General features: G+C 38.3%; 1 protein-coding gene across 2 annotated transcripts in view; it reads left to right on the forward strand.

The window, feature by feature from the left end:
• The first annotated feature begins 460 nt into the window (after positions 1-460).
• cdh13 (cadherin 13, H-cadherin (heart)) overlaps positions 461-15,302 on the forward strand; it is a 421,886-nt gene continuing 407,044 nt past the window's right edge. The window contains exon 1 of one of the 2 annotated variants that reach the window (XM_048168174.1): positions 461-665. In XM_048168174.1, the coding sequence (XP_048024131.1) occupies positions 621-665 (45 nt within the window). In that variant the 5' untranslated portion in view covers positions 461-620. The remainder of the gene's footprint in view (positions 666-15,302) is intronic. The other variant, XM_048168172.1, reaches the window with a different exon arrangement.

Raw genomic sequence — 15,302 nt, forward strand, 5'->3', positions numbered from 1 at the left:
GGTTATTGTTGCATTTTATTGTTTGCATATAGGATTTTACCTCCTCCCATCCAAAACCCAATCAGAACAGACCTGTGACCCATATGTCACAACACACCAGCTGATAGTCATTGATCTAAAGCACAGTCTATAAATTTAAGATTGATGACCAATCATAAACACTGTCTAAGCAGTTTTTCTCTTATTAAAAAAATTAAGCATGACACATTAAAAGCACAGCAAGCTCCCTCTGGAACTATGCATGTCCCATTATTCTATAGTCTAATACTGTTTCCATTATGTGAGTTAATGTGAAATCTACCACCCTATTAAACTACTATCTATTATCTTTCCAAACATAAAGTTTGAAATCAGTGCAAAATGAAGGAATGCAATGCAAAGGTGCTGAGACTATTACTTGAGCATCAATGCGAGCATGTCAGGTTCATGCGAGCGTCAAAGAAGAAACCCCCCTATAAATCTATTGGTGGTGGACTCCAATGCTCTGCTCACGAGGCTGCAGTTCTATTTGGGAAGTTGGCAGCTCGAGGCAGAGGGGCTTTACTCTCGCGACTCTGGAATTATGAACAGCGCTGGTCCGAGCATCTCGTTTTGAACATTATTCCCACTTATCTGAGACCATGGAGTTCGGAACCCGCATTTTCATCGCATTCCTCGTTTCCCAGGTAGGCGCGAGAGATTTCATTCGGTTATGTTCAGGAATATCGCTTGAGCGGCTTTTTTTTTTTTTTTTTTTGCATTACTTTAGTGTAGGAAAAATAGTGAAATTATTTTGTGAGCGTATTGCACTTACAACTCGCTGAGCAGGAGTTGAACTGAGATAATAGTTATAGCTGAATGCCACGACAAAAAGAATAGAGATCAGTGTAATGAAACATGTTATTATTTAGCCTATTTTATTTATTTATCACAGTAATGATGTCTCTAATGCATTGAACGTTGACGTTAGACGTTTAGTCAAGTCCGTTCGTGTGAATTAGTCTAATGCACTGGGTTGAGATGGGTGCAAATCACGAGCAAACTCAGTCTCAGATCGCATCTATATTCCGCTCAGCTCTGAAGTTGAGCGCTCCTTTGGCTCCCTTCATCAGGAGACATTCACACGACGGGCTGACTCACGGAGCCCTTCTCCATTCACTAAAGACAGCTAAGTCAGTAAATAAGCGAACAAATAAACGATTCAAGCCCTATCTAGTGATTTGAAATCGGTAAAACTAGCCTAAATAAGCCATTAACGAACATATCAACTATTAAGATAATACATTTTCCGTTTACTTCTGAGAGAATTCAAAGTAGCAAGATCAACGAATTGTAATCAAACAAATGACAAAAAGCGATAACAGCCGTTTTATTCCCTTCAACCGAGACTGATAAATGAATAGCTACAATAAGTGATCGACTGCGTCCCTATTTAATCGAATAGCTGAAATGAAATTGACAAACGAACTAAACCGACTATTAAAATGAGCTATTAACCATTAAGGAGAAGCGCGCGTTCACTTCAAACAACTGGAATCAAATGGAGCGTGTAAAGAAGTCAGTCGATTCAGTTTAAGATGCAGGTAGCTGTGTTTTGATTTTAAAACATTGAAGCTGGTTTCTAGCTTATCTTAGATGGTCATTTGCTGGATCAAGCTGGTTGTCCATCTTGGATCTGCAACAAAACTACAGCTACAAGTGGTCAATTTGGCTATTGGGACATTTGTAGCTGGTTAACCACCTGCTTGCACCAACTAATCTAGAAGCCAGCTACCATTTTAAGCTACCAACCGCTTTTACAAACTCTCTCCTTTTGGTTCCAGTTTGTTATTTTTGAGATTTTCTTTCCTAAATCAAAGCGATTTAGAAGCGCTGTTGCAATAGGTCACCTGAGGTTGTTAATAGTTAATATTGTCTTGTTCTTTGCATTACAGCAGTTAGTGGCATAGCCAGTTGGACATTGTTATGGCCACTTGCATTTAAAATGCTGATGGCTCATTTGTAAGCTACTGCTTAACTATTAATTCCTTGTACAGGATAATAAACAACAGGTGTCGTGGTTGTTGATGGTTTTTCCTCTCACAGATTAAATGCCATTATTTGCACAGAAAATGATTTATAATGCTCAAACTCTGTAAATTTATGCTCCTTAAATGTGACCGCTTTGGCCATTTGAAGATATCATGCATTTGATAGACGTTTTTTGTGTTAGTTAAATGTTTTATTATGGATGTAAGGTAATTTATAGCTTAACATGCCCTCAGCATGTGGTACATGCATTATTCACAATATTGAATTTAAATACATCTTTACTGTTGTGTATCACACGGAAAGCTCCAGGCTTTGTTTGGAGGTTAAAAAAAAGACACTTTATTCTTGAGAACTTCAAGAAAGCTATCATTTTGCACTTATTATTTATACTTATTAGGCATTAGTCACATTTCAGCTCTTCTTTGATGCTTCACTGGGCTTTTACATTTATAGCTGTGAATCATCTCAGTGATCTGAATCTTCAGGGAGTCTGCACAGATTACAGCACTTTTTTTTTTTTTTTTTTTAACTTTTTTTTAACAATTCATTGTAAGCAAGATGTTGTCTATGTTTGGCTTTAAATAGATTATAGCTTCATACAATGCTCTCTACTTGGTTGCCTCGCCCTCACCTTCTACCTGGCCAGAGGTGCAAAATCCCTTTTTTCCTCTCTTGCTCCGTGTGTGATCAAGTGAGAAGGATCTTATTTATAGTTGCACAGGTAGGGCGCCAAGTTTCCCTTGCGTATTGGAGCCTGTGAATTTCCCCCTCTATAAATCCCTGTTTCCAAAATGAAACGTTAAGCAGTCGCGAGCCGCTGCAATGATTCAGAATAAGCACGGCATACCCGTGAGGTGCAGACATTTATCTTTTGCTCTCTCTCCCCCATTGCTTTTATGTTTTATTTTATTTACTTATCTATTTACCCAGTTTCCCCAGCACGGCTTTAGAAAATGGGAAAAAGGGAGAGAGAAATGGAAGGGAAAATAATTTCCCTCACTTTGTAAGACCCCTAAGTGGCAAGGATTCTTTGGGACAAAACATGCAGTCCAATATCTCAGGTAATAGATAAGTCAGTGTGGCCATTTAAAGTTTCGAGAGGATGTTGTTTGCTCCAGGATGCTCATACTGGCTTTAAATCTTGTATAGGCCACACTTAACGCTTTTAAATATCCATTTGCATCCCTTTCCCCCTTGACGACCTTGTGGTGTGACATGGACGGTGTGCGTTTGATGACTTCGCTGACACTTATGTGTTACTCCGGTGATTCATCAGTCTTAATGAGAGAAAGAGGCGCTGCTTTAGGCTGGTGTCATTTCTATTTATTGCAAGGGTAACAGGTGCACATCGCTTCAGCCAGGGCATAACGCACAAACACACACACAATCACACTTTCCCTTTAGTCGCAAAGCCTAAAGGCAGTCATGCAGAAGCGCTGGCTTCAGCTGTGTCCACTCTCTGTGTCTAGGGTGCTCATCACCAGCTACGGAGTGTGTATATATAGCATCCGTCCTCAGCGAATGGCAAGGTAAAGTAGCAACCCTGTTGCTTGATATTTTTACTTCATATTTGCAATTCCGATTAATGATATCAAAATGCAAAGCATCTTAAATATTTAAGAGTTTTCCATTTACTCTGTTTAGATCCTTTACTTTACATTAGCATTACTATAAATGCATTATGTTGCAGTTCCATTGGTTTCGTGGTTTCCTCGCCAAGGAGGTCAATAAATTAGGTAGGGATGGTCGGGAATGCTGTTACAGCACATTTGATTCAAAAAGATAAACCCTGCTCTCAAAATATTTTGCAACAATTTGGCTTTCTTCATTAAAGTTTGTTTTGTTGCACAAATTAGGGATGCAACAAAGTAGTTATTGTTAACTAAAGCTAAAACCATTTCAGTTAATGAAAAGATTGTAATAAAGCTTAAAGGGTTAGTTCACCCAAAAATGAAAATTCTGTCATTAATTACTCACTCTCAAATCGTTCCACACCCGTAACACCTTTGTTTATCTTTGGCACTTTGATACACCCTCCGAACCACTGATTCGAAACAAAAGATTCGTAAAGATTCGAAGCTTCATGAAGCAGTGTTTTGAAATCGCCCATCACTAGATATTGTTGAATAAAGTCATTATTTTGTTTTTTTTTGGCGCCCAAAAAGTATTATTGTTGCTTCATAACATTAAGGTTGAACCACTGCAGTCACATGAACTGTTTTAAATATGTTTTTAGTAGCTTTCTGGGCATTGAAAGTGTTAATGGTCATGCTGGCAATGTAGGCCTCATTGAGCCATCGGATTGAAAAATATCTTAATTTGTGTTCCGAAGATGAACGAAGGTCTTACGGGTAAAGCTAATTCAAAATATTAATGAATATTATTGGATGCACCAGGATGCAACAATATAAGAATTCTGGTTGACACCAATAAGCTGGTGTTATGGTTGATAACCAATAAATAGCAATATTCAAATCTGTAAAGTTTTCTCTAAATAAATAATAAAGCAAAATACTGAAAACTAAAATGATGTATTAATTAAATAAAAAAAATATTTTAAATGTTAAAATGGAACTCGGATGTCAAAACATTATAATGTAAAGAATGAAAAATGGATAGCTGAAAAAAAGGAAAAATGTTTGTTTTATTTGGCTTACAAAAATGGTGTAGTTGCTGCATTTACCAGTAGGGGTTAACAGCCAATACTAACTTGCCCCCTGGTCCTCGCAATGCCCTGGTACTGAAGCACAGAGAGAATTTGGGAGGTCTGGTTTCTCTTTAACCTTGCAGAGGGACTGTACTGTGACTTGTACTTTAATCTCTGAATTGCGCCATTAGGAGGAAGCTTGTGTTACCAGAGTGAGAAATCTTGATTAATTCGCACACTAGCTGTTGAGCACAATACGCTAAATGAAGGTCTGGTAATGATGGAGATAATGAGAGCACCCAGTCATTAGCACTGCAGTGGATCTGAATGGATCGCTCCCTGTGTCGACCCTCCTTTGTACTCGCTACCCATCCTCTACCAAGGTCACTGCTTTTGCTGCATAGGTTAGGTTTGATTTTTGTCTTAATTGTGCAACTCCTTCATGGCAGATGCGTTGTGCGTGCATGTGGGTTATAGTTGATGGTGAAGAATGGGTGATTACAGAACGCTCCTGGTGGGGATGTTGCACTTGTCTACAGTTTCAGAGATCAAGACCCACTGACCTACAGCATCTCTCTTGGGTCCCGAAGTGGGAGAACAGTGTATGTTGGAGATTTATTGTTAAGGCACAAATTTGTGCGTTTGGCTTATAGTGCGCTCCGGAGTAGGCGCTAAGTCAAAAGGCTTGGGTAATGGAAAGAGATATCAAAGCAGAAAGATTTGTTTAGCTTTTTGGGCGTTAAGCAGCAGGAAGAGACAGGTCAAGAATTATTTGTTTGTAATAGTAAAAACTTTTTAGACTATAAATTCACTAACTTCTTAGGCTGTAAATGCTTTGAAGATGCTCATAGATAAAAACACACAATCATTCTGAACCCCTTTCCTTTCCTTTCCTTTCCTTTCCTTTCCTTTCCTTTCCTTTCCTTTCCTTTCCTTTCCTTTCCTTTCCCCTTTTTAACATATAACTGTAACATTGTCGTTTTTTGTGTGAGCATAATCTTTCTCAGATAGCTTGTGTCTTCAAATTCACCACCTCTCTGGCCATTTTCTAGCATTTCAAACATCTCTGCAATCAAATATGGCACTGTTACATGTCACATGTCAGGTTTGATGTATCAGTGATATCAGATGTCCATCAAATATCATGTACGTAATCAAATTTTACCTTGTACTGCCATATTTCCTCTGATAGCTACAGTGGAGGGTGGCTTTTTAGTGACCATCGATTAGATTTTCTATATTTTTTATTTTATTATGCTTTTTATTTTATTATGATTTTGGAGCTTGAGCACACCTTTCCCTGTTTACTTGAATTTTATGGCATTTTAAGTGTCCAGAATATTCTTTTAAAGTTTTGCTTTGTGTTTTTTTTTGTCAAAAGAATAAAATTAATAGATTTGTAACTGCATGAGGGCTAGTAAATGATGAGAGAAATTAAATTTTTTGGCTGAACTATCCCTTTTTGAGATGTAAGCAAAGATGAAGATAAAAGATAATATGTCCCAGAGCTGCTCACTCATTTCAACCAAGACCATATCAGCAATTCCAACTCATTATATGAATGTAACTGATTTGGAGACATTGACAGTCTGGGGAAAATTAAAGCTCACTTGTGTTCAAGTTTGCTCCATTTTTGAGTTGCATTAGAGTTCCCACGCTTTGATTTTGCAGAATGAGATCTCACATTGTCAGTCCTCTCATTTCACAAGGTTCTATCCATCCCAAGTGCACTTCTTTCCCTCTTTCCCTGTTTATCTCCTCTCTGTTTGCATAGATCATCCCACCGTCAGGCAGATAATTGTGAGGAGAGCCTCAAAAGCCTGGATCTTCTAATCCACTTTTCAAACACCGTGTGGCATGCCAGGCCTGCAAAATGTCCCTGGACCGCCTCTTCCCTCAGAGAGAAGTGGAAATTTTATATAATATTCCTGTATTTGCATATTGATTCATAGGCAATTACTGCTGGAATATTTTCTTTCAGAATATCTAAAACCACCCAGACGGCCTAGTCTGCATTAGCCAATCCAAATATAATTGCAATGACTCATGCTGTAAACATGGACGGCTCTATCTGTGACACTGGATCTCACTAGTTGGAAGCAGAAATTAATTGAATGGTATCCATGTGGCGTTGGTCTAACTATATGTGTTTGTTGTGCATGGTGTGCACCTGTGGAGCCGGAGGCAATATGGGGATTTGTATCAGAGACATGCACACGTACACAGATTTCACAGTGAGAACAGCCGAATGTCACGGTAAACATGATACGTGTTTATCTCTAGATGCTTATGCGGCACAATTCTTGTGTATTAAGGGGAACCAGAGAATACTAATGGTAGGAATAATGGCAGTGTAACAGAGTGGTGTTTTCCAATGTGTGTGCATATTCTTTGAGAAAGATGCATGTTTTTGGGTATGATTGATGACAGGAACAGTGATAAATGGAAGATGGAGATCTGATTTGTGATAAGCAGACAGGATGTGCCCTGCAGTCCTGACCACCGCTGTTCTGATCTTTCTGTCTTTCATAGTTCATGCACATAATCATAAATGTGGATCTCATAGTCAAGAAAAAAAACTGAAAATATTAGGTGAAAATATGAAATTAAGTCTTAAATGTCATTGATATTTCCATAGTAAATATTTTTCTAGTTATGCTCTGCTCTAAAATATTTTGACTTGATAAGTTGTTATTTTTAGTTTTGATATTTTGTTTGCCAGTTTTGCTTTAGTTTTAATTGCTGGTTGCTCTTTAGAGCTGCACAAATCTGGATAACATGAATCAGGATTTTTTTGTTTAAAATAGAGATCACGATTCTCCAGTGATTCTGAACAGACAACTAAACAAAATATAAATTACTGCAGTCTATTTAAAAATGTTTAATTATTTTGAATTAATCATTATTATTTTTTAATGGTTTTGAATGAATGATTCATTGACTCACTAATATACTTGTTTCATTACTGGATGAATCAGTGTTTTTGAACAAATCTTCTGAATGAATAATTCAATGACAAACACTTTTTTAACAGTCACTTGTCGCCACCTAGTGGCATAACAATGTAGTGGTACAATTGTTATTTGAAGTTAGTTTCAAAAGGTGATTTTGAAAAGTGTTGCCAAGTCCACGGTTTTCCTGTGGAATTGGGCTACTTTAACATTGTCGCCATGGGTTGTTTTTATTGTCCACGGGTGGAAACTACCCCCAAAAACATGATATTTAACCCCTGGAATGTGAATTTTACCAGGGAAAAACCCCCTAAAACTTGGATTTTACCCCCAGAACACGATTTTTACCCCCATCGAAATACGTTAGGGCTAGTTTTGAGTAGCAATTGGGCGGGTTTTGTTGTGGCAACCCTGATTTTGATCGCTATCATAGACATCAGTGTTTATATCTGAACTATAAACTTTTAAAGTTTATTACTTCTGTGATAATTTGAATATTTGTAACAGAAATAACTCTTCTGTATGGTTCAAAAACTGCTTTCTCTGGATCAGCGGCAGCATGAACACAGTTTTGAATGTTCCGGTATGATTTTGTCAAAGGTTTAATAGACACAGGCGAATCATTGTCGATAATAAATAAGATCGCGTGGGTGTTTGAATCGAGATTGCAATCTTTTTACGATTACTCATGCGGCTCTATTGTTGTTGTGCTTTAGCTGTTAGACTGCTTGATTGACCAGGATGCAACAATATAAGAATTCTGGTTGACACCAATAAGCTGGTGTTATGGTTGATAACCAATAAATAGCAATATTAAAATCTGTACAGTTTTCTCTAAATAAATAATAAAGCAAAATACTGAAAACTAAAATGTTAAAATGTTAAAATGGAACTTGGATGTCAAAAGATTATAATTTAAAGAATGAAAAATGGATGGCTGAAATTGCGATCTTTTTACGATTACTCATGCGGCTCTATTGTTGTTGTGCTTTAGCTGTTAGATAACTTGAAGCGTAAAACCCTCTCAGAAAGGTTGTCTTCAAATTCATCCCCTTTAAAGCACCACCTCTCTGGCCATTTGTTGCATTTTGCCCTTTTTATTACACCCCACCACCATTTTCTTTTAATACAGCTTGTCAAGTGAAAAATAGTCTAACTTAAAATCATGAGAGAACCTTTCTTTCTGGTACTTTCGATTGTGCTCCATGTAACTGAACGATGTAAACTGCCAATTGGGGTCAGATGAGCCTAAAGCCAGTCTTTATTATTCAGTTTTTCTTTAAGAACGATTAATCGACTACTCATTTAGGCACTGACTAGTTGTTAGGCCGACTGACTAGTCGATTTTGAAAATGTCATTTTACACATCCCCATAAGCCCTTAAAAATCTGTTTCATAAAAGTCATCCCCATCTAAAATGATAGATTGCTTTTCCTCCCCACATAATCTAATTGGACGGCGATACTGAGCGCTTTGATCTGCTACATCTTGGCTAGTTGCTGTTTTTGCATTGATTACAGAAGATCAAATCATCCAACTAAACCCTACCTTGACTGTAATCCTTTATTTTCTTTTTTTGCATTGATCTCTTCCCTATATGGCTCTCGCATGCCTGCGGGAGAGCCTCAACCTCAGCTGGGCTGTGACTAACACCTTTCTTCCCTTCTCTACAGCCGTGTCTCAGATAGGACTTGGGTAACTGGCAGAGATGTGAAGGGACATCAGGTTCCACATCTCTCTCTCTCCCTCACTTTCTCTAAGTGTGCCTCACTCTGTTTTCTTTAATTTGCCGTGATTCACAGCAGATCGCCCCAGCTAAGTGCCACATCTGAGAGAGGGCAAATCAATCTCTGCCTTGCAATCTCCCCTCCCAACCCCCACTCTCAACACCCGTAGTACCCACTCCCGCCTTATAGATGGCGATATAGTGCCAGCAATTCTGAAGGGACACTGCCTGCCACACAAAAAACAACAACAGGTGAGCACGAGCACCTCTGAGTGAGTTTGTTTGCCTGCCAAGGTATTGTAAGAATGTAGATTAAACAATCTATCTGTTTAGAAGATCAACAAGTGTTCAGTGCTGCCGACTTGATGGCCTTTGTTACTGTAAGACAGACCTTTGGATTTATTGTACTTGATGGAGCTGTTGAGTAAGAAGAATGTGCTTTTTTCAAGGCTTGGCTCTTCTTCTGAAGGCTAAAGTTTAACTGTTTCACTGTAAATGCAATCAGTGCCTCATTCTTGAGGGGTTTTTTTCTTCATGGTGGAAGAAAATAGTGTGTGCGCGAATGCAACTTACTAGAGCAAATTTAGTCGCCTCGTTAGCTTTATTTGTTCTGCATGGCACGTCAAGTGTATTTAGACTCACGTTTTGAAATTATTCCACTTTGCGCCACTTAAAAAAACGTCACTTTACATTTTGCTTACTGTTCAGTCACATGTTGAATACAAAGGCGTAAACATGAACATTAGGGTGGACCAATATTTTATTAACGTAATTAAATGATGGGTTAAAGCGATTTTTAGGGAATTGTCAAAAAGAAGAACATTAAAACTTATTGTAAACTCATTTGCCTAATATGCTGAAAACGGCTCTACGAGTTACATAAATTATAGCCTATATTTTCCAAAATTTGCTTCATTGGATATTTCTGTCGACCGTTTAATATTTTTATCGTAAAACACTAAAAACATCTTACCTTGGACTCTTCCACCATTAAATCTGAAGTGTTACACTGCAGTTCATGTTTGGCTACTGTAAACAGTGGATCTTTGATTTGATTGGCCATCAGAATCAATTTGACTTTGACGTTTGCACGACAATGATGTGCTAAAAACGGAAAAGTTTTTTCTTTGCACAGATGACAGTGCTATCAAAACTATTCCTGTTCACACAGATCCATGCAAACAACTAAAAATGCTGTATTACGCATGCCAGACAATGTCACTTTGTAAATAAAAACCATGCGCCTGCGCACATACGCATTCTTTTACAGAGCACTCACCTCGCGCATGCCAATCCACCTTATTTTTACAGTTTACTGCACTTTGATATTCTTCTCCTTATTTCCTTATAGCGGCTAATAAATCGGAAGTCTCGCACATTCATAGAAAACACCTTATTTCTGTGTTGAAAAATAAGGTGGATAGACTAAACACATAATACGCATGTGGTCACCGTTTTCACAGATTCAGATTTTTGCAGTTTACATGGAGATGATAACGGTATCATTTCAAAAACTTCCACTCTGAAACACGTTTTCAACAGTTTGCATTTTCAGGCCACCAAAACGTCGTTGTCGTGTAAATGAATGGCCAAAACGCATACAAAGTTGTCCGTTTTTAACGGTGTTGTGTAACAACAGCCCATAAAAATGTAACTTTATCCTACTATTTGGTTATGGCTGTGGTTGCATAGAATTAATGAAGTGCATTCATTTGTGCATTCCATGCTAATGCATGTTGAGTTTATCGATGTATGCAAATACATTAGCAGCAAAAGGAAAAAAACATTTCAGGGACATAATTGGAGGGAATGAAACACCCTACACTGCTAAGCTCCTCTCTTATAAAGACCCAACCTCCTTTGAAGGATTTCTAAGAAAAGAAGACAAATCCTCTATCCCGAGAAACCTTTTCTGCTCCAGTATAAAAACTGGCATGATGCTGATGTGGCAGGGAGCGATTGTTGATTAGCGTATCAGAAATCTCTGTGTTTAAGCTGCTTTGCGGGACTATTTTTGGGAAAGGCTTCTGTTGTTGTTGATGGTTGAAAGGGAACTTATGGACACCTTTTTGAATGTGTATTTCTGTAGTTGGGTGTCAGGCGTATTGGCCCTCATCCTCTTAACCTGTCACCCACATGCAAACACACAGCATGGTGCGGTTCTCTCGCATACTTCTTCTTTCTCTGTGCATCTGTCTTTTTCTGTCTTCATTCAAGTCACAGAAAGTCCCTAGAGGCACAGATTAGTTTCTGCAAAGGCTTTATAATCAGAACTTTTGAAAGGGTTGACAGCGCTGTGAAGACCTCATTAGACCTTGAAATAAAGTAGAATGGATGTACTTTAGTAAAAGTATTAAAGTAAGGACTCTGCATACTTCAGAAACATTTCTCAGTTTTTTTCTGACGGGTAAACAAGTAACAAGAACAAAGAATCCTTTGTATTCGCTTGATGAATCAGACATCACTACTGAAGTGCAAATTAATATTGTCTGAAGATCACATGTATCTAGTGCAGAAAGCAAATGTTCCTATTAAAAGGAAGCAGAGATTTTTATTGTGAAATATATACACATAGACTTTTCAAAGCTGGGTTAACTTGTACAGTGGTGATTTGCTTCAAGATTGGACTTGGATTGAATGTCATTTTTTTTTTTGTATTATATGTAATTCTTGATGCATTTCAATAAATTAGGCAATAAAAGTGAATATAATATTTTGCTGTTTTTTTTTTTTTTTTTTTTTAAATCTGCTTCATATTGAACCAGGAATCTACATACCTATACTATTGATTTTTAATGGCCCATTTATTGAGATTCATTGACAGTAAACAAATCATTTTGTAAGTCGGACACCATTTCCTGGTGTATGTCTACCCCAAGATGCATACTTACTATTTTAAGCCTTTTATGCAGTGCAAAAGGAGGGGCTGCTAAACATGCTAAAGCTAGTGGCAACACATTAGGTTAGTTTGAAATGTAATTTCTGGAACTGGAAAATGCTTTCATGTAGGCCTAGTACAAAAACCTTTGTGTTCGAATTTTGACTTTGAACTTCCATTTTTGCGGTAGCTCTGTATATTTCTGTGGTATCACTGTCAAAGAGTAATTAGCTGGTGAAGTGGATTTACTTATTGTAGAGTTAACGAAAGTTATCATGAGCATTGTAATGTTTAAAGCGGGTGCCTAACAACTGTCAGTAGACCGGGAATATTTAAAATGAGCGTTTCATTCTTAAATCCATAAGATCTTTATGGCTCGTTTCCACAGGACAGTTCAATACAGTACAGTATGATTCGGGATGTAAACCCTGAAAGCATCCCTAAAAGGATAATACCCCCCACCCAATTTGACATCTGTGCTTCACCATTCCTAAAAACACACTCTGACCACATGCATTTACAGTGTAGAGTATTTGTTTTTGTGATTTACCTCACTGTTTCCCTTTAGACCCAGAGGCACATGTAATTATCTGGTTTGAGCAAGCCCATCTGCAAAGTTTGGATTGTGTAGGTGGGTTTCCAGAAAATATGTATCGCATTAGATTTGGTTTTCATTAGAATTTCATGTCCTGGCTGTCATATCCTGCACGCTTTGCTGGACGCAATTTTACGCTCCTTTGGACCCACATGGACAGGCTGATCCCCACCTCTCATTTTGCCAGCTATCACACTGTCCAAGCGTCACACGAGCTAGACGGTTAGCAGCATCTCTCCATCTTGCTCCGGCGATACAGATGGCACGTGTCACGGCCTCTGTCAACTTTTAAGACTCGCAAAATACACAAACCATCAATCTACACAAGCATCCAAGATTGTTTATCCTTCTGCGCGTCGACTGAATCAATGGGAGATAATTTGGCGTGTCACGGTGCTAATAGAATACTAGACGGACAGCGCGGCACGGCAGGGAACAAAATATCATCCTCACCCTATCCTCATTGAAATGCCACAGGGTCCTGTTTGCTTAACATGACAAATACGGGCTGATTGTTAGACGGAGTGAAAGTTAACCTTCACAGCACATCTTCAGACAATGAACTCGGTAACTAATTTATAGCCTTGCGCATACGGATGTGTGAATTCTTGTGTTGCCGGCAATTAAACTTTGCCAGGTTTGCTGTTGTAACCGTAATGCTCACTACATTTTTTCACATTTGATCGACGGAGCGTGCACATCGGCCGTATGCTTCAGGAACGCAAGCTTCTGTCATCTCAATTTTGCATTAATCTCTTCCAATTAAACCCTGTTTTGCATTCTCTTGTATTTCAGAGACCGTACCGATCTGCAGATTTCTACTGACATCCATTCGCCACGTAAAAGTGAAGGAAGAATAACAGACACTCTGTCTAATTCTGAATCTGCTCACTGAATATTTAGTCCTTTACCAAATAAAGTATCTGGGGGCGACACAGCTGTTGCACCACCTACCGAATGGCTCTGGTGGGGTGTGTTGGCTGTAGGGCTGATGGGCACGTGGTGATTGTGTCCTGAAGTGCCCAAATAATGACACAGCTGTCGCTGTATGCCTTTTTTAAAAATTGAGATTGTGCCAGTGGCATTTTCAGCCGTCATTGTAAGTCCTGTTGTTAGTGACCCTCACCTCCCTCTTGAGTTTTACAGACAGAGCCTGCGTGTGGGAGAATGTGGGCATGTGTTCGTGGCACTTGCATCTGCTGGCTGTGTATTTTTGGTATCACTTAATGAATTTGGATTAAGCTGGGCAACTGCAGAAGCACTTTTATTTGTAATTAGAAAGCAGTAATAATGAGAGACATATTGTATGTCAGGGTTGTTATTATGAAATATTTTATTTGGGATGTTAGACAGGAGATGACATTTAAAAATGATAAAAGGAGGTGCATAAGGCGAAGTGTGTAATTTCTGCACCACTAGTGGCACAAAAATACATGAGGACCTGTACTTCAGTCCAGTTGAATTTCAGAATAGGCTGGGCTATCTGGTGCGACTCATGTATAGTTATTAATGCACTGTAACTTTTGGTATTTCAAAGCAATATATACGTATATTTTTAATAGTTTTAATTTTAGTTGACAGTAGCAACACTGATCTCTCTATCAGAATGTGCCAGTCTTCTTTAATTGGTTTATTTGATAAATGTGCATTAAGATAAGCATTTTTCCCAGTTGCTTTGGATTTGGGCTAGACCAAGTTGTTGTTTGTGGCATCCATAGTCTCCTAATTGCAGAGGAGACATTTTGGAGCCACTTTAGCCCACATGGCTTAATGCAGCAGAAACAATGGCCATTAAACATGTCCAGGGTGAGAGATTCTCTAGATGTCTATGGCTGTTATTTTTAGGCTTGTGTGAACAGTGTCTGCGACTGCTCCTACTCCGTGGCCATTAATCCCTCGCTCCTGTGCCTGACAGAATGAAGAAAGTAGCTTTATTTTCTTAATGACCTGTTTACTCAGCCATGTTTATGTGCAGCTGAGAGGTCACATTCCCTGTGTGTTTCATTAAACGCCTCTGGATTCCACTTCGTAATCCCAAGAAACTGAGCCACAGCATCCATACTCCAAAAAAGAGACTCATTCTTGTGATATTTCTCTTACCTGCTGGTGTAGAAAAAAACATTTAGAACAAAGATGTCTTATATTATATATTGCATTGTATTTAAAGGTGCAATATGTAAGATTTTTGCAGTAAAATATCCAAAAACCACTAGGCCAGTGTTTTAGTTTATTCACTTGAGTACTTACAATATCCCAAATGTTTCCAAACTATTTGTAAATCATTAGAAAATTGCAATTTTAACCAAGGCTCCGGGACGTGTGAGGAGTCGCCTGTCAATTGCGTCATACCCGCGTTACCCTCGGTTTCCGGTTTTATTTTGTAGAAACCATGGAAACACCAAAGACGCTTTAATATATTAAACATTTTAATAGACAAAGGAAAATTTTTTTTGATATATTTATAGACAGAAAACTAATTGTTGTTATATAGCTCA

This window comes from Megalobrama amblycephala, linkage group LG19 (genome assembly GCF_018812025.1).
Source record: "Megalobrama amblycephala isolate DHTTF-2021 linkage group LG19, ASM1881202v1, whole genome shotgun sequence".
NCBI classification, from domain to species: domain Eukaryota; kingdom Metazoa; phylum Chordata; class Actinopteri; order Cypriniformes; family Xenocyprididae; genus Megalobrama; species Megalobrama amblycephala.